This window comes from Bombyx mandarina, chromosome 01, assembly GCF_030267445.1.
Source record: "Bombyx mandarina strain Sakado chromosome 01, ASM3026744v2".
NCBI classification, from domain to species: domain Eukaryota; kingdom Metazoa; phylum Arthropoda; class Insecta; order Lepidoptera; family Bombycidae; genus Bombyx; species Bombyx mandarina.
In genome coordinates this window covers 16,662,795-16,687,047 of record NC_143208.1, presented here as the reverse complement: position 1 = coordinate 16,687,047, position 24,253 = coordinate 16,662,795, and the positions used below count along the sequence as shown (strand labels likewise).

The window sequence follows — 24,253 nt, the reverse complement described above, 5'->3', positions numbered from 1 at the left end:
GAGACCCGCAGAAACGGTATCCACCGCCGCCCGCTGGTCAGTGTGGAACCCGAACCGTGTCACTAATAAACTCGAAGCCCAGGAAGCTGTCCCGTCAACCGCTGTAAAATCCTGTCGTGTGCGGTCATCGTGCTAGAGTGAATCCTGACGATTGTACGCAGCGTGGACTGGGGCCCTTTTCATGCTCTGCTCTGCTCTGCTCTGCTCAGCCTTTCACGCAACCCGTGATCGAACACAAGTTGTGTTCCGCGATTTATTCAGATATTGCCTTAATCGTACCTCAAATATCATACATCTGCCAATACTATTCTCTGGAAAAAAATGTTTTTTGAAGTTCAGTAAAATTGAAATGGTTTCACAGGCGGTTCCCTATTCCACATTAAATGTGGATTTCAGCAATGCTAGGGCTTATATAGCAACCTTGACGCCGTACGCCATCACCTTGAGACGGTACAGTGTACCCTGCTTTTTCTGACGGAGACACAGATATCTGCTCCGGATGATATTTCGTACCTTGAATACCCTGGCCACATATTAGAGCACAACTTCCTGCGTGAAGCCGGGCTTATGTCTGTTGACATCGTCTTCGGGGCCTCGAGCAAAGGGACCTGTCCCTCTTGTGGCTACACGTAGATCATGGGGGTTGTAACCGAATCTACGCCTGCCTGTACATGTCCCACAGCAGTGATGCGGGGTCAGCTCTAATTGGGCATGTACAAGAGGGGATGGCGTGCCTGAGCAGTGCCCATCTGCGGAGGTGGTAGTCGATGGAGATTTTAACGCTCACCACCAAGAGTGGTTGGTATTCGGAGTCACTGACCTCCTGGGTCGAGCTGCCTACGATTTCTCGACGGCTTCTCCCAGCTGTATACAGCCCACCCGTATCCCAGATATTAAAGGGCACGAGCCTTCTCTGTTGGACTTTTTGCTGACCACCAATCCAGCCGGTGTGGTGGTCGACGCTCCGCTTGGATCGTTAGATCACTGCCTTATCCGGGCTGCCATACCACTCTCTGAATCTGGTCATCCAACGATGACCGGTTATCAAAGAGTCTGGCGGTATATGTCAGCAGATTGGGATGGATTGCGTGAATTTTACGCATCCTACCCATGAAGGCGGTTCTGCTTTTCCTCTGCTGATTATGCCCTCTGTGCGGACCGACTTAAAGACGTGGTGCTCCAAGGGAAGGAATTGCTTATTCCCTCCTCTGAGGTGTTCGTTGGGGGTTGCACTAGACCCAGGTATAATAATGCCAGTAAGGATGCTGCACACCTCAAGCGGTCTGCATACGCAGCTTGGAATGATGCCAAGAGATGTCGAGATCTGAATTACTCAGAGGAAAGGTGGAAATATAACGCCGCTTCCAGATTTACAAGAGGGCTATGGCCAAGACGAAGTCGAAGCACGGCTCGTCACGGTCTCTCACCAAAGCTGCAGAAGGAAACTTTTACCGGTCTAGTCTCCCACCACTATACAAGTCCGATTGCAGTCTAGTCCATAGTGCCTTCTGGTCAAACTCTTCGTCTCGAACTCGACTATGGATGACGGGGGGCCACACTACCGAATATCCCCGGATTCTCTGCCGAAGATCCATTTCACATAGTGTGCACTTACGCCAGAGCTCCAGGCCCCGGACGTCCATAAATCGATTGGGCCAGATTGCATCCCTGTAGTGGTTTTGAAATCGTGCGCCCCTGAGGTGTCACCTGCCTGCCTTTTGTATAGTACTAACATGGTTACATCTTCATGAAAGCCTACCCATGTCCACCCTGTCCCTAAAAAGGTTGACCGGTCAGACCTATCTAGTTATAGGCCTATAGCGATAACTTCCTTGCTTTCCAAGGTGATGGAGCAAATAATAAATACACAACTCTTGAAGTATATTAAGGATCGGCATTTGATGGGTGACCGACAGTACGGTTTCCGTCATGATCATTCAGCTGGAGGCTGAAGCCTTAGAGAGCAAGGACGAGGCTCTCGCTGTAAGCCTGGAGATCGCGAATGCCTTCCATCGGGTCTGGCATAGGGCACTTCTGTCGAAGTTACCATCTTCCGGAATCCCCGAGAGACTCTGCAAGTAGATCGCTTGCTTTTTAGATGGACGGAGCGTCATTGTCGTTGTAGATGGTTGTTACTTCGATACCATGACCATCTGGCATTTCACAAGGTTCGGTGCTCTCCCGCACGCTTTTCATTCTGTATATTACTGACATACTATCTATTGGTGGCATGCATTGCCATGCGGATAACAGCAGTAGGGATGCGTGATATATCAGTCGTCTGAGCCTTTCTCGGAGGGTGATGCAGGAGAGACAATCGAAACTTGAGTCTGAAATGGAGAACTATCTGGGGCGAGTCTCCGAGTAGGGTGAATTCAACTTAGTTCATTTCAACCAGTTGAAGACACAAGCTTGCGCGTTCACAGCGAAGAAAGACCCCTTTGTCATAGTGCCGCAATTCCAAGGAGTATCCCTGCAGCTTTCCAAGAGTATTGAAATACTTGGGGTGGAAATTTCGAGTGATGACCAATTTCGTACTCATTTGGAGGGAAAAGCCAAGTTGGCGTCAAAAATGCTGCGAATCCTAAACAGAGCGAAGCGATACCTCACGTCTGAACAAAAACTTTTGCTTTACAATGCACAGGAGTTTTGCTCCCACCTCTGAGCGGGGGCTCCCAAATACCAGCTATTTTCATTTGATTCGATATAGTAGAGAGCCGTTCGGATTGTCGAAAATTCCATTCACACGGATCGTTTGGAACTTCTGAGTCTGTGGAAGGACTTCAGTTCTCTCTGTATTTTGTACCGTATGTTCCATGAGGAGTTTTTTTTTGTTGCCTTAAACACGAAAAATCTATGAACGCTAGTCAATTGTTCGTCTAACTGAGAATGATAAAATAATTCGAAATCTGTCAAGAGGCTCTCAATCGAGACGGTTGCCAACGAGCAACAGTCATTTATTACTTACTGTTTTTTTATAAACAGATAGAAAATTTCTACAATACTAAACCATACGTTACCTAGTTAAAAGTTTTAACAATGAAATTGGTCTTTAAAACATATATTATGTTAATTATTATATTATTTTTTTAGAATTTAAAACAATTAAATAATGATTATAAATATCCAGAATTTTTATATTTGAAAATTCTAGTAAAAAGTAGAGTTTTATTATAGAATTAACAGCTTTTTTACTGACTTTATTGGCAAACGAACTAGCATACGGTTCAACTGATGGTTAATAGTTATCGTCACTCTAGAATGTCAGTAACGCCACAGGCACAGTCAAGCCACAGTCTGCTATTGAATATTGTCCACCAACTCGTTTAATAAAAGACCTTACATTTTTACATAGCTCTTTATTTAGAACAGCTTTTTCGAAGTGATTAAAACTACAATGTACATTTTATGGTACAAAGACATCTTGTAAACCTATTTAGGTACCACAACTGTCATTAGTTGCAATTTGTGGGGCTGGACAGTTAGGTTATCCTAAATAATTGAGATTTAAACTTCGCGCTCTAGGATAGGTAGCGGCATTCACATTGACATCTATAGGCTTCGTTAACCACTTAATACCAGACGAGCTGAGAGTTTGTTTATTTACACCCTTATGCAAAAAAAAAATTAAACTGAAATAATAGCAACGAAAATGTTAAAAATTGTTTAACTGATTAGTATTCACTATGGTTTCAATCTGTTTTTTCAGCTTACGTATTTTATGTCGAAAAAATACGGAGCTTTGGTGGAAATATGAACTGATTAACTTCAATTTATGCAAATAAAAATAATTAGAAGTCTGCATACAATGACCACAACCGTATAGCATATCCAACATATTTCATTAGCGTAATTTTGCTGGCGAAGCAGCGATAAGCCACTGAGCCTCTCCGCTATGCGGGTTTTTAATTTAAATTGACTGTACCTGATTTGAGAATAAATAATTTTGGAACTAGAATATTGTAAATCAATTCGAATAATTCTATTTCTATTTCTGGCACGAGATCTGAGCTAGCCAAAAGCATAGGCGGGGCAAGCCGCCCATTTCCCCGAAACTTCTTCGCGCAGGCCCCTTTGTTTCGCCGCTCATGAAGGCTGATGATGCCGTAGAGGCAATCAGTCCACGAAGTTTGATCAGAGCGTAAAAATCGGTTATAAAAACTCTTGCGGGTCCGTCACTTTCCAGACACCAAATCCGTCTATATCAAATCTTCAGTATTACGTCGCGCGTTTAAGTCTTCAGTTCAAGAAAGCGTGGAGCGATTTTTCTAGCGTTTTCTCCCCTGTAAATGGCTCGAAAATATGTTTTTTCTCAATTTTTTACAAATTTTTTTACACGGGCATTTCTAGGTGAATCTGAAAAGAATTTGCAAGTGATCTGCTGATCGCAGGTAGCAGAGATAGGCAATATCTGATTTTTCAAGTAAAGGTGGGTGCAAAAATTATAAAATGTATGCTAGTGAAACTGTTTTTTGCTTTTATTTAAAAGTTATTTTTTTCATGTATTTATTTGCGAATTTATCCGATGAATTTAAATTCTCTATCCACATAAACACTGTTGAACATAAAATAACATTATTTACACCACTTCTCAGGCAATCACGGTCATTTTCACAGCCATAATGTCTCGTCTCCAAAAAATATGTAAAATTAACCTTCTATATGTACTATAACCGTAAACTACAGACTATAAATTGGCTTATACGTATATATAAATTTAATTTGCGTAGAAAAACATCTAGACAAACTTTATTTATTTTGTAAAATTTCAACGAATTGTGTCGCTCTTCTTTTAAAGGTCAAGGGTGACAAGAGGAGTCTATACGTATCTAGGTCATTTTATATAGAGGGTTAATAGAGCTTTCTCCCTCACACCACCCAGTATAATTCCAGAATATTCCAGTCTTTAGTGGCCATGAAAATAAAGGCTCGCTTATCCACAACCTAGATCCATCTAGGTCATAACCGTGACCCAATTCGAAGCCTTGCACGTGTAACCTTCATACCTATTATATTTACTTTACTTGCGATTGCTTTATTTGCGTTGCGAAATATTTTCAGGACTTCAACTGAAACCAAAACATTTCAACTTACACATTTACTTTTTAAGCTATTTGTATCCAAAATTCATAAAAATACTTGAGTTCGAACATTAAATTCAATACATAATTTTTAATACTTAACACTCTGGCTTCAAAAACAGTACAAAATAATTAGAAGTCACCTTGCTTGCAACTGTAAACACAACATTTAATAATTCAGAGAGAGTATTTATTGTATTTTTTGTTATTGATTTGAAACCTAATCGTATTTCAGGTCCTTTTTACTGAATGGCTTAATGTGTGTATCTTTGTGCTTTGTAGTTGCTGAGCGTAGTCCATAAGCATTATCTTAGTTATCTATTAAAATAGTGCCCAGTAGCCAATGAATATACTCGTACATTATAAATCTACTCGATGTTAGACAGTTACCGAGAGATATATATTAGATATCATAATGTGAAATCAGACTAGCACAAACACGAGGTTGAAGTCTTATTTGAAATGTTTGAAGATTTTGCGGCAGTAATAGGCAAGAGCTTTAAATGATTCGTGGATATATGCATATTTGTCAGTTTTGAAAAAAATTTATTAAGAACAACTATTCTATTCTATTCTATTCTATCAGCCCATGGACGTCCACTGCTGGACATAGGCCTCCCCCAAGCCTCGCCACAAAGACCGGTCCTGCGCTGCTTGCATCCAGCGGATCCCCGCGAACCTCAATAGGTCGTCGAACAACTACGACGTAGAAAACATTAAAAGAAAACAAATTGCTCTAGCAAAACATAATACACCTGGCCTTGACATTATATTTGTGCTAGCTCTATAGATTTCCCGGGGAGGCTTGTATCGCAAAGCTGCCGGCAGTGCAATCTAAGTGCAAGGTCAGGCTCTACCTAGGTCGGGCACTCCCCGCACCGCAACCCGCGCTGTAGCCTGCGTCGCATCCCGCTGCACACGCGATGCCCCGATTCGATCATCGGCTTTACTGTCGGTCGGACGCCAAAGTAAACGCGCGCGATTTTTAATAACATTGAACTCTAACATAGAATCCTTTGTTTAGAGTTTCATGTTTTAGCTTTTGCGAAATCGTGCTGGTGTTAAGAGCTCACTGCGGAACAAGCTACAGCCGGTTGCTTCAAGGTCAGTCCTATGTAGTGATTTTAATTATTAAACATTTGTTGTATTACTATCTGATTAATTAGGCACACCAAATCTGAAATAAATCCAGCCAACAAAAAATAACTAAAGACAATTTAAATGAATGAATATTATCACAGTTTTTTTTTTTGTAGATATATCCTTTTTATTGCGACCTACAGCAGCTGACCTGCCAAGTTTTGAAATATAACTTTAATTTAATTCGTCATTAAAAGTTAAATGTATTTAAAATAAAAGAAGAAGAATAAATTTTTCAATTGATAGATCTTAATAAGTACAATCTTTTGAAAATCAGGACTTAAAATCTTTACATAGGTTTTGAGAAAGAGCATCTAACCTTTTGATGTTCTTGTTCAAATTGAATGATAAATTTTTTATTATATTTGTTAATCAAAGTAGAATAATCTATTAATTCAAACATTATTGAGAAAATTACATTGACAATATTAGAATAAAACTTAGAAATGGAAAAAAAATCGCAGTAATAATATAAGTTCGAAGTCATTCTTTGTTTCTTTTAGGTTATTAACGATGAAATAAAATAGGATTAATATAAAGGAAAAAATAATATTGAAAATTACACTTTGTTCGGAAAAAAGAATAGTTTGGAAAATTGATGTCTTTAAAAACCACAACGTAATGCACCGATTTCAAAGTTAGGACCGCTTTTTCCTCGTTTTGTCTTCAACGACGTTTATGTATTTTAACATATTTATATATACTCAGGGCATCAAGAATTTTAACAAAATATATTGTCCAACTTTTAGAATAGCAGTCACTTCCAAAATATACTAGTTTTTTTCAATAATATTTTAAAAGAATGATTCTAGTTTCCTCATTTTTCTGGGCTTGCCCTTCCCAAATATTGAGCCTAATGAGTAAGATCAATTTATTAAATAGAATTTTCACTACCAATTTTTATGCTATTTGTTTATGGAGCAATAGAAACTGAGAGTTACCTTGACATTTACCTCACCCCTCACACTAGGGGTGAGGTTGCACAAACTCTTTGTAGTTGAGCTTCAGTCGCATTAAATGTAAAGTAAAGTGATTTACTCGCGAAAACCTATTTTATGCTAGCATAAAGTTTTATAGAGCACTAGGGACCGAGAGTTACCTTGACATTTACCTCACCCCTCGCAAGAGGAGTGCGTTTGCACAAACTCCTCTGTAGCTGAGCTTTAGTCGAGTTCCAGTTCAAGGACGCGCTGCTTGTTTCATTTCGGTTCGCTATTCAGTGCTGCAGAGTATATAGGGAACTCTAAGGTAGGTTCTGTTTGATAAAGAGCTATAGTTTGATGATTTTACATGACAAATCAAGTAAAAATTTATTTCTTCGCGATGTATTAAATGATGATTAAGTTATTTTTTTGCAAACTGCATATAAATGCTTAATTCCAAATAATGTTTAGTGATACATTGTTCCTGTGAATGAGTACATAAATATAACTTAATAATTGGAACACAAACTAAACTTATATAACTGTGGCCATAGGTCAGAATATGATAAATACAATTTCATTACTTTACAGGACAAGCAATTAAATTTTTAAGAAATCTTGAAGGCACTATTAAAATATGAGACACTCGATATATGAAAAAAAAAAAGTTTTTAAAACTAAGGAAATGTGTTACTAATTTGTAAAAATACGTAAAATTCTTTGTGGAATGCGTAGTATTCACGTATTGTTTTGTTTTTTAAAGAATGGTTGCACTTGTCACATTCTGATCAAAAGAAGTAGGTAGTTATCGTGTTATGATCTTAAATGAAAGACAAATATGAGAAAAATACTTTATTTAGATTTAAAATGCCAATGCAGAATATTTGGCATATAACATTGAGCTCGAAGCAGCATTAAAAAAATAAGATAATAGACTTAATAATAGAATAATTTCTATTCAGAATCGGAATTATAATCACTTATATGTGATGTGTCTACTACGTCGTTGTCAGACTTTATTACATTGTTATAGAAATCATGGTACACTGGATCAATGTACTGTAATAAAGATAAAATATCCTTATGTTTTTCTTTACTTATTAATAATGGCTGATTGTACGCCTTACGAACATCCATTATTGGTTGATTGCTTCGACTGGCTCTAGCTTTCCTCTTCATGTCACATATTTTAAACTCGTCTTCCACTCTCAGTGAATACTTAAAAGAAAAGAAACAAGGATGTTCTTTCTCGACACGTATCCAAAATATATTACGCCACAGAAAAGGAGCGTTATTTTGATCTTTGGTCTTCTTTATAAGCGACTGCTTTAGAATGCTCGAAAATGCAAAAATGTCGTCTTGTGACAATTCTATCACAGTGAACTTACTGCTGACCATTCTCACAAGCATGTACCAGTCATTTGGAATTGAAATTCTTCCATTATATTTCTTCTTGGCACGCTCAATTGAGGCATGGTCAGCATCACACTCTAAATGTGTATGACCAGGAACTAGAAATTTATGATCTATAGTCTTCAAACCAACTTTCTGCGTAAGTATGTAGTTATATACAACAGGTAATGTGTTGTTGCGGGTCTGTCCGGGACATGTATCTGAATAAATAATAACGTGCTCTGTTTCTTCGGGTAAACTCATTATGAACATTTTTAGGCAAGATGCTATTTCGTCAGCACCACGTTGCGCGATAGCTTCATGCCACATGAAGCAAGTAGTTTTCCCAGTGTTACAATTTCTGACTGTGAAATTAAAAGTCCATAGCTTCCTTTTGTAAAATGCTACACTAGTATTTAAGTATGGTGTAGCGAGACACTGCTGTAAATCACACACAGCGACAACGATAGTATTCCCAGATGCCTTGGCGCGTTGTTTATCGAATGATTTACATTCGTAATGGAAATTCGCTTTATCCTGATGAGAGACATGTTCGTCATGTAGTCTCGTTTTCTCGGTGTCATCTATAGTAATTTTTATTTTTGCTACAAATGTATCACAAGTATGGCAAGTATCGTTATGTGGCTTTTTAAATTTTAAATTGAATGTCTTAAAAATATTACTATATGTAGAAAGGCTAACTATTTTTGTAGTTATGTTGTCCATGGTATGTTGGTCTAGGTATAAGTTATACATTTTTTGTAAATTCAAGCTAGTCTCCAGGTATTTTTTCGTAGTGTGTCGTCTTGAATAGTGGCTTTCGTATGCAGGGAAATTAGAAATATGATTACGCACATAATCAATTGCTTCACTTGAATGTTTAATTTTTGGCTCATGTCTGCCTCTTTCATCCCGTCCAATTATACCTGTAGCTGACTTTTTCTTCTTGTCAATTATGCCGTTCACAAAACCACGATTCTCACCATACACGTTAAGAAAACAGTTTTGACAAATTTTTACTAAATTACCTTCATTTTCAATAAAGTACTCTACAGATACTTCTCTTTTCTTTTTGTTTTCAACCTGTTTAACTCTAATTGGCGGTGTTAATAGTATATGATTACTTAAATGTAAACGTTGCATATCCCTAGTTTCCATGGTGCGATAATCCGCAAAAACTTTTTGTAATTGTGCATTTGTAAATTTAGTTTTACATTTTAATCTGCATTCTTTTAGTTCACCTACAGATTTACCCAATATTTTTTTCCCAGCTTGATTTATGTATTCTTCCCCCCTTTTAATTTTTTCCGTTCTTTCTTTACGGAGTTTTCTTTGCATCATACCGACACCACGCTTCCTTTTTTTTCTCACATCATCCTGTGTTTGAGAAACCAACGCTGGGACAGCTGGGACAGCAAGGCTTCCAATACTTCTAGGGGTAGATGTCTTGCTAGATAACGATGATGACACGTGTTCATCATGTGTACCAGCAGGGAACCAATTACAATCCTGCGCATCGTCATCAGAACTATAATCTTCGCCGAGAGAAGTACGATCAGAACTATAAGCTCGATTACCTGACGGGCCGGGCAGAGATTGCAAGATATCTTGCTGAGCTAGCTACCAGAGTACCTGACGGGCCGGGCAGGGATCGCAAGATATCCTTCTGAGCTAATGGAGTACGTTCTCTCATACGTTGTTTCACAGTTAAATCCTAAAATGAATAAAAACAACGTTAGGCCTAGATGCCAGTATTTTATCTTTTGAACGATTACCTACTTAAATTAACGGTCATTATGTTTTGTTCAGAGTTCGTTTAATATAAAATATACTAGGCACAAGCAGTCATATTTTATCAATTATTACAATATTGCTCACTAAAACGCCTAGGTACTTACTCTCGCAATAAACACTTTGACGCGCTTTGAATAAAATAATAATAAAAATAATGATAAACATACCTCTGAATCTTTTTGCCTCATAGCTAACTCCAACAACTTCTTACAGCGAGCACTCATCATTTAAATAGTAATTATAACCTATATTAATGTTCCTTTACCGGCGAAATAACGAAAACTAACAATAAACTACGAAATGTGCGGTACGCGAAACCATAATGACACGACACGTTATGACATGTTTCCCTCTAACCGAGTAATTTTTGATCATAAGTTGATAAGTGTGCTTTTGTCATATTCTGATCATTAAAAAACGCGTTGTCCTTTCGGTCAGATCCAAATAAAATCACTTAACGCAATATGACTAAAACAAAAGTTGAAATATAAAAGTTATCATAATCTGATTAATATTCAATACAACAGTAATATTTTGCATGTAGTTATCCTAATATGACCAAATGAAAGAGCATTTTTTTGCGATTATACCTATATTAATAAGTCGTACTGAGCAAAAATGTACTTATCATTGTCTGATCTATGACCACAGATAATATTCTGAAATGGTTAATTAAAAAGCCTTTCTTTGATCAGTCATTAAGATAATAGGAACGCAGAAGCTAGTATTTAGTAAGAAAAGTAGTGATATTTGCTAAGAATTGACTTTTTTATTATTTAAAATTATTCAAAGTGAAATATTTAATGTTAGAAAAGTTTTCTTAATATTTAAGCGTTCAGGTTGTTTGCACAATGCCTACATATAACTTTGATAGGTTAAATGCATTTCACGAAATCGAAGAAATTATTAAATATATAGACATAATTATTTTCGGTTACAAATTTCTTTTTGTATTTGTATTGATTTTGACGGCGTGCTACGACCATTCTCTGAAATTGACTTCTCCCTTCAGTACAGATGTGTTATACGGTTCTTGTTTTATATAATATTACGCCAAATGCCAACGACGAGGTGCCACTATTGTGCACACGACTTGGACACGGCGAAGCATACGATCGCTATCTGCCCCGCTTGGGAGGTGCAGCGCCGTGTTTTGGTCGCAAAGATAGGACCGGACTTGTCGCTGCCTGGCGTCGTGGCGTCGATGCTTGGCGGCGACGAGTCCTGGAAAGCTGTGTTCAACTTCTGCGTGAGCACCATCTCGTAGAAGGAGGCGGCAGGGCAGGTGAGGCAAAGCTCTCCTCCATATGCAGAAATCCTCCCGACGTCTGGGGGACAGCGGAACGGATGTATTAGGCTCTGCGTAAACCCTGTCCTGCCGTCTCAATAACTCCGACTGGACTCCGGCCGGCTGTGAGCAGCAAGATATACATAATGAAGAATTGTATTGAATTGAAGATAGTTTTTTTATGATACACTTTTATTATTATAATTATTATTTCAGTAGACCCTTTTGTTTTTTTCTTTTAGTCGATTTCAGCCAGGTTCATAAAATTCTACTTTACTTACTTATCTATGATTATTAATTTCTTCGGTGTCCTTGGCCTAAAACCTTGAGTTCACTTACTTAGGTTTCTATTTAGGCTCTTACAATAACTAGGATAAACCAATTTAAGAGAATTGGAAATAGAAAACTTTAAAGTAAGGATATTCTGTATTTTTATTTTTTTATTCATTTCACAATCTTATTTTTATTATTGCAGTTTCACATGTTAGAAAAAAATTCATCTAATTTCAGCATGAACGCATCAATGCACTTGAGCACATTCATATACGTACATATAAGTTAATTATTTTATTGGGGTTGAAGTTTTTGTTTTCCTTTTTTTTTTGGCCCTTGTATGAAAACTAAATTACGGCCCACCTGTTGGTGAATGGTTACCGTCGCCTATTGACGTCAACAATGCCAGGTGCACAACAGCCAAGCTACTGCCCTGCTTCTACGATGCTTATTTAGGGTACTTTTTTATTATTTCTTAGATGGATGGACGAGCTCACACCCCACCAGATTTTAAGTGGTTACTGGAGCCCATAGACATCTACTACGTAAACGCGCCACCCACCTTGAAATATAAGTTCTAACGTCTCAGTATAGTTACAACGGCTGCCCCACCCTTCAAACCGAAACGCATTACTGCTTCACGGCAGATATAGGCAGGGCGGTGGTACCTACCCGTGCGGACTCACAAGAGGTCCTACCACCAGTAATTACGCAAATTATAATTTTACGGGTTTGATTTTTATTATTATTTTTTATTGCTTAGATGGGTGGACGAGCTTACAGCCCACCTGGTGTTAAGTGGTTACTGGAGCCCATAGACATCCACAACGTAAATGCGCCACCCACCTTGAGATATAAGTTCTAAGGTCTCAGTATAGTTACTACGGCTACCCCACCCTTCAAACCGAAACGCATCACTGCTTCATGGCTGAAATAGGCGGAGTGGTGGTACCTACCCGTGCGGACTCAAAAGAGTTCCTACCACCAGTGATTACGCAAATTATAATTTTACGGGTTTGATTTTTATTTTTATTTTTTTATTGCTTAGATGGGTGGACGAGCTTACAGCCCACCTGGTGTTAAGTGGTTACTGGAGCCCATAGACATCCACAACGTAAATGCGCCATCCACCTTAAGATATAAGTTCTAAGGTCTCAGTATAGTTACTACGGCTACCCCACCCTTCAAACCGAAACGCATCACTGCTTCACGGCTGAAATAGGCGGAGTGATGGTACCTACCCGTGCGAACTCACAAGAGGTCCTACCACCAGTGATTACGCAAATTATAATTTTTGCGGGTTTGATTTTTATTACACGATGTTATTCCTTCACCGTGGAAGTCAATCATGAACATTTGTTAAGTACGTATTTCATTAGAAAAATTGGTACCCGCCTGCGGGATTCGAACACCGTTGCATCGCTATATACGAATGCACCGGACGTCTTATCCTTTAGGCCACAACGGCTTTGACATATCAAATTTAAATAGCCTTCGTTTATCTGATTAGAATCATTATTCAGACACACTTTTTTATAATGCCTACTACGTAAATTGTAGGAAAATTTATATTTAATTAAAATCGATATCACATTATGTGCTGAAATACATCTGCTACTGGATAAGTTCCTCCTTCAAAATTTACCATAGCGGCTATTTCTTCGCAACTTACATTCAGTCACAAAAGTATCGGGAATGGATTATTTGTTCATGGTACCAAACTCAATTATTTGATTTTTTTGTTAGATTGGCACAACTGTTTTCCATTTTGGCGCGATCCTTGAGCTGCGTCTGTTATTTCGATCAAATATATGTAGTGCTGTTATTATTTATATCATAACTAGTGTGTATTACGAATTTCATAATGGAGAAAAATATCGAACAAAGATTTTCTTTAAATTATGCATCGATAATGGAATTTCGTGTTCGGAGTTACAGAAGGCTTACGATGAATCGGCTTTATCAACACGTGCTTATGAGTGGCACTAAGCGCTTAGGCTCGCCGTGGGTAGAATACCAGCCAGATGGTCAGATCTGGTTAAGAAAGCGGTTTGTGGTAGACTATACTATGCGGTCCATGCCACCCATGACCGAATACTATGGAAGAAGTAACATGTGGTCGCAATCCTCAGAAGTGAGCGATGTGATGGAAGATTTGCCTCGCTCTTGGAGACCATCAACGTCTGCAACTAAAATTAACATTTTAAGATTTTTTTTTTATTGCTTAGATGGGTCGACGAGCTCACCGCCCACCTGGTGTTAAGTGGTTACCGGAGCCCATAGACATCCACAACGAAAATGCGCCACCCACCTTGAGATAGAAGTTCTAAGGTCCCAAGTATAGTTACAACGGCTGCCCCACCCTTCAAACCGAAACGCATTACTGCTTCACGGCAGAAATAGGCAGGGTGGTGGGGCCTATCCGCGCGGACTCACAAGAGGTCCTACTAATTACGCAAATTATAATTTTGCGGGTTTGATTTTTATTACACGATGTTATTCCTTCACCGTGAAAGTCAATCGTGAACATTTGTTGAGTACGTATTTCATTAGAAAAATTGGTTCACGCCTGAGATTCGAACACCGGTGCATCGCTCAACACGAATGCACCGGACGTCTTATCGCTTAGGCCACGACGAATTCATAAAACGCATTGTTAGTAGTGACGAGACGTGGGTTTATGAATTCGACATAAAAACTAGTCAACAAGCTTCGGAGTGATTGATACCTGCCAACTGAATCCAAACCGAAAAAAACACACCAAAGTCGATCAAAAGCTAAAGTCAGTCATGTCAACTGGGTCTTGTATATATCCCACAATACTCCCTTACAATAGGAATTCGACAGTTAGGAATTAGAGTCCGTCGCTGATGTTAGCTCGACTTTTGAATCAAGTCTTCATATTAGTAGCCAGACAAGCTATTGTTCTGTGTGGTTATGGAATAAGAATACGGTGGGTCACTGTAATACAATGTGTCATCCTACACTATACCAGGAAGTCCTAAGAACCGACTAAGGGAATATACACAAGACGCCAACAAAAGAGAAGAAAAACACGAAATTAAGCCCTGTACCAATCCGTTTAGCCAGCGTAGTACAATAGCCTAAATATATCCATGGAAATAAACAGAGATCAGACCCCTTGTCCCCGGCGGCCCCGCTATTCCGGTTTATCCGGTGTCCGGTTTATCGTCCCAAAGTCTTTTATGAACAACATTGTACATTGACAACGTCGAGAGAGTGTCGAATAGGATAGTGTGCCTTATACTCAGAATATTCAAACGATATATACGCTGAAAGTCATACAGGCTTACGCTCCCGATGAGACACTCCCAGACGATCAGGTAGAAGCTGTGTATGAGGACTAGATAGATATATATACTATATAGATCCAAAACCTAATTTATTGTTGTTAAGGGAGACTTTAATCTGAAGCTGTAGAAGCCCAGAATTCTATTCTTTCGTCTAAAAGCCGTTTCACATGAAATGGATGGATCGGACGACCAGTGGCGCAAAAAGATCCTTGAGTGGAGACAACGTACTGGCAAGATGTACCGACGATCTAGTGAAAGTCGCTGGGTCACGTTGGACGCAGGTAGCGACGGACCGGGAGGAGATCGATTGGACAGACCTATGCTCATCAGTGGACAGCTATTGGTTGAGTTGATGATGATGATGAAACTATTATTAATAAGATCTTGTTATTCAAACGAAAACCTATGAACAACCTGAAACTGAAAATCAAACTTCAAAATGTGCAATCGTAATTAATCACGACCAACCATATTGACAAAACAAGTAATGTATATAAACTTATTGGTCAATAACAAAACATGAAATAAACTAATTAAAACGGGATATACCTATTAAATATTAGCAAAGTAAAATTCAAATTGAAATGCGTTATGCTACCAGAAAAAAAAACCTTCCTATAGGAAGAACAATATATCTATATCTCTATAGAAAGAACAATAAAAATTGAGTTCCAACATTATGTACATTAACAAAGTGTACATAAATGTAAAATAAATTAAAGGCAAAAAGAAATAATTTACATATTGTATTATACTCTGTTGGAAACTTTTTTTTATTGCTTAGATGGGGGGACGAGCTCACGGCTCGGTTGGTGTTAAGTCGTTACTGGAGCCCTTAAACATCTACTACGTAAATGCCGCCACCCACCTCGAGACATGAGCTCTAAGGTTTTACTATTAGCAGTGCAACGCCTGCCCCGCCTTTCAAACCAAAACGCATCACTGCTTTACGGCAGAAATAAGCAGGCTGGTGATACCTATCCGTGCGGACTCACAAGATTCCTACCAGCAGTAATTATGCAAATTATAATTTTGCAGGTTTGATTTTTATCACACGATGCTATTCCTTCACTGTGGAAGTCAATCGTGAACATTTGTTAAGCGCTTATTTTATTAGAAAAATTGGTACCCGCCTGCGGGATTCGAACACCGATGCGTCGCTAGATTCGAATGCACTAGACGTCTTATCCTTGAGGCAACGACGACTTCAAGACTAGATCTAATTGAAAATGGTAAAAATAACCTACTAAATAAGGGTGTTCATAACTCAATATTTGAAGAAAAAAATGCTTAGTCGTGGACATCTATTTAGCAATCAACTTAACACTGCTAATATTCACAAGTAACGATAATAACTTAACATTAGGAATATTTGTTTAGTCGTGGGGCCAAAATAAATTAAATACATAATTATATTAAATTCTTTTAATCTGTTTTAATTTTTCGAGGACAATGAAAAGCTATCTTCAAATAAATCATTGTTTATATTATGAGTACACTCAGTTTCAAAGTACTGACAGTTTAATTCTGAGCAATATGTAAAATGTGTTTAGACACATTTACATTTCATACGAACTGAGATTGTAGTAAAAAGTATCAAACAAAATAGAAAATCTAAAGAAACTTCGATACTTGATTTGTTTATCTTTTAACATCTATATATTAATACGTCACTTTCTTCGGGCATGTGTGGCGGCGGGGTGACGACTCAGTTGAGCGCCTTGTGGTTCAGGGCACGATAGAGGGTACAAGACCGCGCGGCAGATCACCGTTACGATGGACCGACGAAATAAAGGCAGCTCTAAACGGTCCCGTTAACGAGTGCACAAGAAGGGCCGCGGTACGCGAGGAATGGCGTCGTCTGGTAAAGCGCACCACCACCTGAAGTGATGACCACGACCACTCTGTGAAGAGTGCATGCGACTGAGAAGAATATTAATACGTAAAGGAAAAGCTTTGTATCCCTTTTTACGAAAATTGCGCGGACGGAGGAGTATGAAATTTCCCACACACTTACAAAGAATATAGAGAAGGGGGGTGCAGAATGCTAATATTTTTTTTAATAATGCCTAAAAAATACATTAAATAGATAAAAAAAACTTTACACACACTACCATTGTATTTGACGCACACACGCATGCATACTATTTATTTATTGTCAAACTTTTGTTCTTGACGTCTGTGGTCAAATTGAGAATAGATTAAATATTGTTTGTCTTTATTAATATTTTTCTATAGTGTAGTCTTGGCGAAATTTGTGATTATCTTCTAATATATAAAATTCTCGTGTCACAGTTTTCGTTGCCATACTCCTCCGAAACGGCTTGACCGATTTTGATGAAATTTTTTGTGCTTATCCGGTATCTATGAGAATCGGCCAACATCTATTTTTCATCCCCCTAAATGTTAGGGGTAGTCCACCCCTAAATTTTATTTTTTATTTTTTAGACAATTTTTTTAATTTCTATTTTTTTATGATACAACATACAAAAATACATACAATCCTCAATTTTCACCCCTCTACGATCAACCCCTATTTTTTATTGGTTAATTATAAACTTTAATTTTTTTGGCAAGATTTTCATTTTTATTTTGTCATGAATTAAAATAAAAAATCAGATGTTACTCTCAATTTTTCATCCCTATATGATCAACCCCTATTTTTTATTTGTTAATTATAAACTTAAATTTTTTCGGCAAGTTTTTTATTTTGTTTTGTCATGACTTAAAATAAAAAAAAATCATATTACTCTAAATTTTCACTCTTATACGATCAACCCCTATTTTTCCATTCCGATTAATATTTTTTTTATTCTATGCACAGATCCGCAATAAGGTTGCAAGATGGCAATCAAATATTATAATTGTAGTACGATAAATTCTTATTCAGAGTTTATAATATCAAGTTCCTTTATATTGATTTTTTTTAAATTGAATTTGATCTCCCGCCCTCGGCGGTCGACTACTGATCAACTATCAATCGATCAGCTATCCCCGCCAGGTGTCACCACTCATCCAGCAAACATCACGTAGTAGGGATGAGGACGAAGCCGGTCTCCTGTCTTACGTACTCACTATACATAATAGATTATACACCTAATATATTTGAGAGCTATACAATACTATACATTTTTCAGCCATGTTTTTTTGGTTTTATTTGTGTATCAATAGTATGTTCAGTAGGTCTGAGAATCGGCTACTATCTGTTTTTCATACCCCTAAGTGAATTTTTTTGGATATTTTTTTTTGTTTATAATGAGGTATTATGTGGTTAAAGGAGGTTTTTTTTCTACAGTAGAATTTCCCTAGAAACTTATTTAAGGCAACACAACGTTTGCCGGGTCAGCTAGTAGAAATATAATAGTCTTTGAAAATAGAATCATAATAGTGTACAAACTTACAATTTCAATTAATTACTTTAAGGAAGAGATGTTACTTTAAGGAAAATTTTTGTTTTGATTTTGTTCTTTTTTTGTTTTTTGTTGTTATTGTTATTCTTTTATTAATGCACCTACCATGCATTATCTCTGCACCACCCTATGGTCGACTGAAAGAGAATGCCCATGGCATTAAGTCCGCTTGTGTACAACTTTTGTTTTGTGCGCAAAGTATAAAAAATAATTATAGTCAAATTTCGACTACTGCGGGACGACTAGTAATTTTAAAAATGTGCATAGTTCCCGCCATATTCAAAAGATGCCCCAGACGGAATTAAGTTAGCTGCACAAGTGTAGTTTGCGTTTGATGCCTAATATTCACGCATGCGCAGTTCGTCCGACGTGATGCGCGTCAGACAGAGCCTGCAACCTGCACTCCCGGTTGCGGGCTCAAGCGAATCGGTCGCTTAAGCTCGCCTCTAGGGGACTAATAAGCCTTGCAAATATAAGAAAATAAAAATTGATTGTGTTATTTTTTTCTGATATATTTTGTAGTCGAGGGTAGTTAGTTTTTACTGCGATATTAATATTAATCTATAACAGTTACATCATATCGAGGAGTGAAAAGCTATTTCGCTTAAGCGACATTTCTTTTTGTAATTATGGGTGAATATTATTTGGTATTAACAGCATCAGCATGTTTTTAATTGAACTTCAATTAAGTTTACTCCGTTCAAATACCTCAAGAAGTTCTTTTGTTAAGATATTTTTTTCAAAGGTTTTCCTATAAAGTTGCAAAAATGTCGCTTAATGATATGACTACTGTTCATTTTTAGTTTGTATTTTTTAGACGGATACTCGAGACACGGCCCACCTGGTCTTAAGTGATAGTCGGAGCCCACAGACATCACATCGTGAGTCCTGCACTCACCTTGAGACTTGAGGCCTACTTATGTCTTTTTATTTATTTATTGCTTAGGTGGGTGGAATAGCTCACAGCCCATCTAGTGTTAAGTGGTTGCTGGAGCTTATAGAGACATCTACAACGTAAATGCGCCACCCATTTTGAAATATAAGTTCTAAGGTCTCAAGTATATTTACAACGGCTGTCCCACCCTTTAAACCGAAACGCATTACTGCTTCACGGCAGAAATAGGCAGGGTGGTGATACCTACCCACGCGGACTCAAAAGAGCCCGCACCACCAGTAATTACGAAAATTATAACTTTGCGGGTTTGATTTTTATTACACGATTTCATTCCTTAATCGTGGAGATAATTCGTAAATGTTCGCAATTCCAAGGAGTATCCCTGAAACCCGCAATTCCAAGGAGTATCTCTGAAACCTTCCACGAGTATCGGGATACTTGGGGTCGACATTTCGAGCAATGTCCAGTTTCGGAGTAATTTGGAGGGCAAAGCCAAGCTAGCGTCCAAAACGCCGGGAGTCCTCAACAGAGCGAAGCGGTACTTCACGCCTGGACAAAGACTTTTGCTTTATAAAGAACAAGTCTGGCCTCGCGTGGAGTACTATTCGGACCTCTGGGCTGGGGCTCCCAAATACCAGCTACTTCCATTTGATTCCATACAGAGAAGGCCGTTCGGATTGTCGATAATCCTGTTCTCACGGATCGTTGGAACCTCTGGGTCTGCGGAGGGACTTCACTTCTCTCTGCGTTTCTAGAGATCTTTTTTGCCACGTGCCATCCGGTTTTGGAATGAGCTCCCCTCCACGGTGTTTCCCGAGCGCTATGACTTGTCCTTTTTCAAACGAGGCTTATGGAGAGTACTCAACGGTAGGCAGTGGCTTGACTCTGCCCCTGCCATTGCTGAAGTCCATGGGCAACGGCAACCACTCACCAACAGGTGGGCCATATGCTTGTTTGCCTACAAGGGCAATAAAAAAAATTAAAGTAGAAAAATGGTATTAACTTACGGAATTCGAACACCGGCACAGTCGCAACGCACGTTATGAATAGACCGGGCGTCTTATCTTTTAGGCCACGACAACTTCGAACATTAACCTACATGACATTAATTAAATATTGTTAAAATATTTTCTATTTGCATCGTTTCTGAAGAAATGTTGTATTCATAAATTATAGAATACAATTCTATATCGTTAATAATAACAAAAAGTATTATAGTGTTATTTCCAAAAAGTTACATTTTAATAAGACAGTTTAATTTGTTGAAATTCATTAAATAATTTTAAATTCTACAATTTAAATTTACACTGATCAAATTATTTTCAAAAGAATTAATGCTATCAGTTATTGTTCGTATATTTTCAAATTCATATTATAGAAAAATAGCCAATGACTACTTTGGGAATTGATAAGATCTAACAATAAAGAATGATTGATAGGGTTCAAATATCAAAATTTTAAATCTTTTAGTTTTGAAGTTTATTTAGAACTTAAGTTCTCAACGCGATAAAAATAATACTTAATCTAAGATGATTTATTTTATTATTCAAGACGGATGATAAAAACTGTTTAATTTTTTTTTATATATCTTCATCACTACATTGTATAAAACAAAGTCGCTTTCTCTGTCCCTATGTATTTATTATATTAAAACTACGCAACGGATTTTGATGCGGTTTTTTTTTAATAGATAGAGTGATTGAAGAGGAAGGTTTATATGTATAATAACATCCATTAAATAGTGAAGAAATCAATAATAAATTACAGTTTCCGGAGTGAAGCGAGGGCGGGTCGCTAGTATAAAATATAAATGAAAATCATTTCTTACGCTTACATATTATTTGAAACTAAATAAAGTTTTTTTAACATAACCTCTCGTTCCAGTACTCCGTCTTATTTTCGTTACTAAGTCAAAATACCATTCGAATAAGCGTTGAATGGGGGTGGGAACACTCCAAATTATTAAGGGGCGTTACTTCCCCGGCCCAAAACTTCCTGAAACGGGTAATTTAGTAAAATTTACGATCCGTTTCCAGCCAACCATTAACTACCTCATCTTTATATACGTTTGGGGGCGGTCGGAATACATACAGCGCGAAATATATGAATAGCACAATGAAATTTATTAAACGAATAAAAAACTGTATCAGATAAACAATTCCTTGGTGAGGTTACTAACAAACTAAAAACTCTTACAAACTCCAACAGTTTGGTTAAAACCACCAATCTCCCGATCTCGCCCCCTACCATATGTGCTTAAACCGCAAAGGGCGCTTAAAACGGAGATAATGTTTGTGACAAAACAATTAAGCTAGAAAATTGTTGCATTCTAAACTCGATACACGCGTTTTCATTTTCTCGTTGAAGCCACTGAATCGATTTTGACGAAGTTTAGTATGAAAATAGTTTTAAGGCTTGAGACAAAATACATATCTTCCATTCCACCGATGGAATCAGGTATCTACCCACGCAATATATAGAATAGACCACATGGGTAATTCTGCGGAAGCAATAATATAAAATGGGTTTGTACTCTAGTAGTGTATTGATGTCATGTATATCATTCTTCCATATTTACAATTGGATCCGGAAAATAGCGCTGACATTGGATTTTATAACAATTTTTTTCAAGGCAGGCTACCGGACTTTTTCGTGACTAATAAAACTAAAATGCATTTTGCAAGTAATGAAACAGCATCAAAACTTATTATTGATAGGGATGTAAATCAAGACCACTGTCCTATTTTTGTTGTTCATACATTGCGGATTGACAATTCGCTTACTTGTTCAAAGCGATACGTATTTTTGCTGACTTCAATAAATTAAGACTTTGTTCAATTACGTTAGCTTTGTTGAATTAAAATTTTATCTCTTGGAATTAACAGGTCTCTTTAGATTAGACGTGTGTTAATAATGGTTACGGATTTGATTTATTACATTAGAGCACGCTGTAGACAGAATACGAAGACAAAGTTATAGTTCCACCTATCTACTTATATACTAATATTATAAAGAGGAAAGATTTATTTGTTGGTTTGTATTGAATAGGCTCCGAAATTACTGAACTGATTTAAAATATTCTTTCACTGTTTGGAAGCTACACTATTTCTCAGTGAAATAGGCCACAATATTTTTTGAAAAAAATTTTGGATCCTTACTAAAACTCCAATAATGTAACCCAAGGTGTAAAAAAAATATCTAAAATATTCTTTACGCGTGTCCTGCGAAAAATGTTGATGATAGAATAAAATAATGTACTACGACTTTGTAGAACACTTGATTATTTACAAAAAGTGTCGCGACAGCATATATCTAACTATTATAAATACGCAGCAAGAAGTCTTCTTTTATTAAAAAAAATAAAACGTCAAATATCTTTGAAATTGTTGTTAAAGATCCGAGTGAAGCCGGAGCGGGCCGCTAGTTTTTAATAAAAGTATTGTCGGTACTCGAATAAGAAACTGCTTGTTCGGTTCGAATATCAGTACTACAAAGTGAGACCGTCTAGTCTGTCTGATTTCAGAAATATTCCAACTGGAAGATTCAATGTTTCCAGTTGGTTTCTTATTGACATTTAAATATTATAGCTTAGTGTTCGTAACGTTCATAGACCTATGATTGTGCAATAAAGTTTGTATTATATGTTTTGTTTTCACTGTGACCGACGACTTTTCAATTTTATAATGTTATGCATTTGGATTGCTTCTTTTTTTTCCTACCTTTACTGATAGCCTTGAGAGGCTATATCAGCTTTAACCTAGCGTGCGACCCGTGCGGACACACGTGTTAGCACCAGTGATGACGAAAATTAATATTTCGGGCGTTAGATATTTTACACGATGTTAGATTACGTTGACCGTCTACGGCGCCATACACCGCCGAGAACAGAGGAAGATGGCGAAACTTCATTAAAATAAATTATTATTTACTGGTGGTAGGACCCCTTGTGAGTCCGCGCGGGTGGATACCACCACCCTGCCTATTTCTGCCGTGAAGCAGTAATGCGGTTCGGTTTGAAGGGTGGTACTGTAAAAATGGAGACCTTAGAACTAATTTCTCAATGTAGGTTGACGGCATTTACGTTGTAGATGTCTATGGGCTCCGGTAATCACCTAACACCACAGTGGGCCCTGAGCTTGTCCACCTATCTAAACAATAAAAAACTAGGTCTGGTAGGTCCAGTAGTAAAAAATAGTTTTTTAATTACCACAGACTTAGTGCAAGGTACTGTAAAATGTAAAATTTTGATATACATAGTATTTTTTTATGATTTTAGGGACCATCAAGAATACCACCAGTGTACGTTTCTGTGAACGAATTGAACATATCTTGTATTGCAATTAGTAAGGCATGTATGTATTTTCTTAACATGTGTATTTTCTTTCCCTCTGTATATTGTACTGGATGTTCCACAGGGAGTACTCTAAGGAATTGCTTGAGACGATACCGTCATCTCGCTTTTACCATCGCATCGCCCGCCACCGGAGTAGAATTCATCCATACTACCTGGAGCCACTGCGTTCATCCACAGTGCGTTTCCAAAAATCTTTTTTGCCACGAACCATCTGGTTTTGGAATCAGCTCCCCTCTACGGTGTTTCCCAAGTGTTATAACATCTTCTTCAAACGAGGCTTGTGGAAAGTATTAAACGGTAGGCAGCGGCTTCGCTCTGCCCCTGGCATTACTGACATCCATGAGTGACGGTAACCACTCACCATCAGGTGGGCCATATGCTCGTCTGCC

The 24,253-nt window shown here is 37.7% G+C and overlaps 1 protein-coding gene and 1 pseudogene across 1 annotated transcript; one reads left to right on the top strand and one right to left on the bottom strand.

The window, feature by feature from the left end:
- The first annotated feature begins 349 nt into the window (after positions 1-349).
- LOC114252773 (uncharacterized) lies at positions 350-24,211 on the top strand (annotated as a pseudogene).
- On the bottom strand, positions 7,984-10,981 carry LOC149503618 (uncharacterized). Its single transcript, XM_089731140.1, has 2 exons — positions 10,498-10,981; positions 7,984-10,250 (listed from the first exon to the last, which is right to left on the bottom strand). Exon 2 carries the CDS (start codon positions 9,875-9,877, stop codon positions 8,099-8,101), a length of 1,779 nt encoding a protein of 592 aa, XP_089587266.1. The 5' UTR covers positions 9,878-10,250; positions 10,498-10,981; the 3' UTR covers positions 7,984-8,098.
- Positions 24,212-24,253: the final 42 nt, after the last annotated feature.

What these genes read in the sequence shown, in the direction of transcription:
- LOC149503618 (XM_089731140.1), bottom strand. Translation starts at nt 9,877, where the DNA reads ATGATGCAAAGAAAACTCCGTAAAGAAAGAACGGAAAAAATTAAAAGG.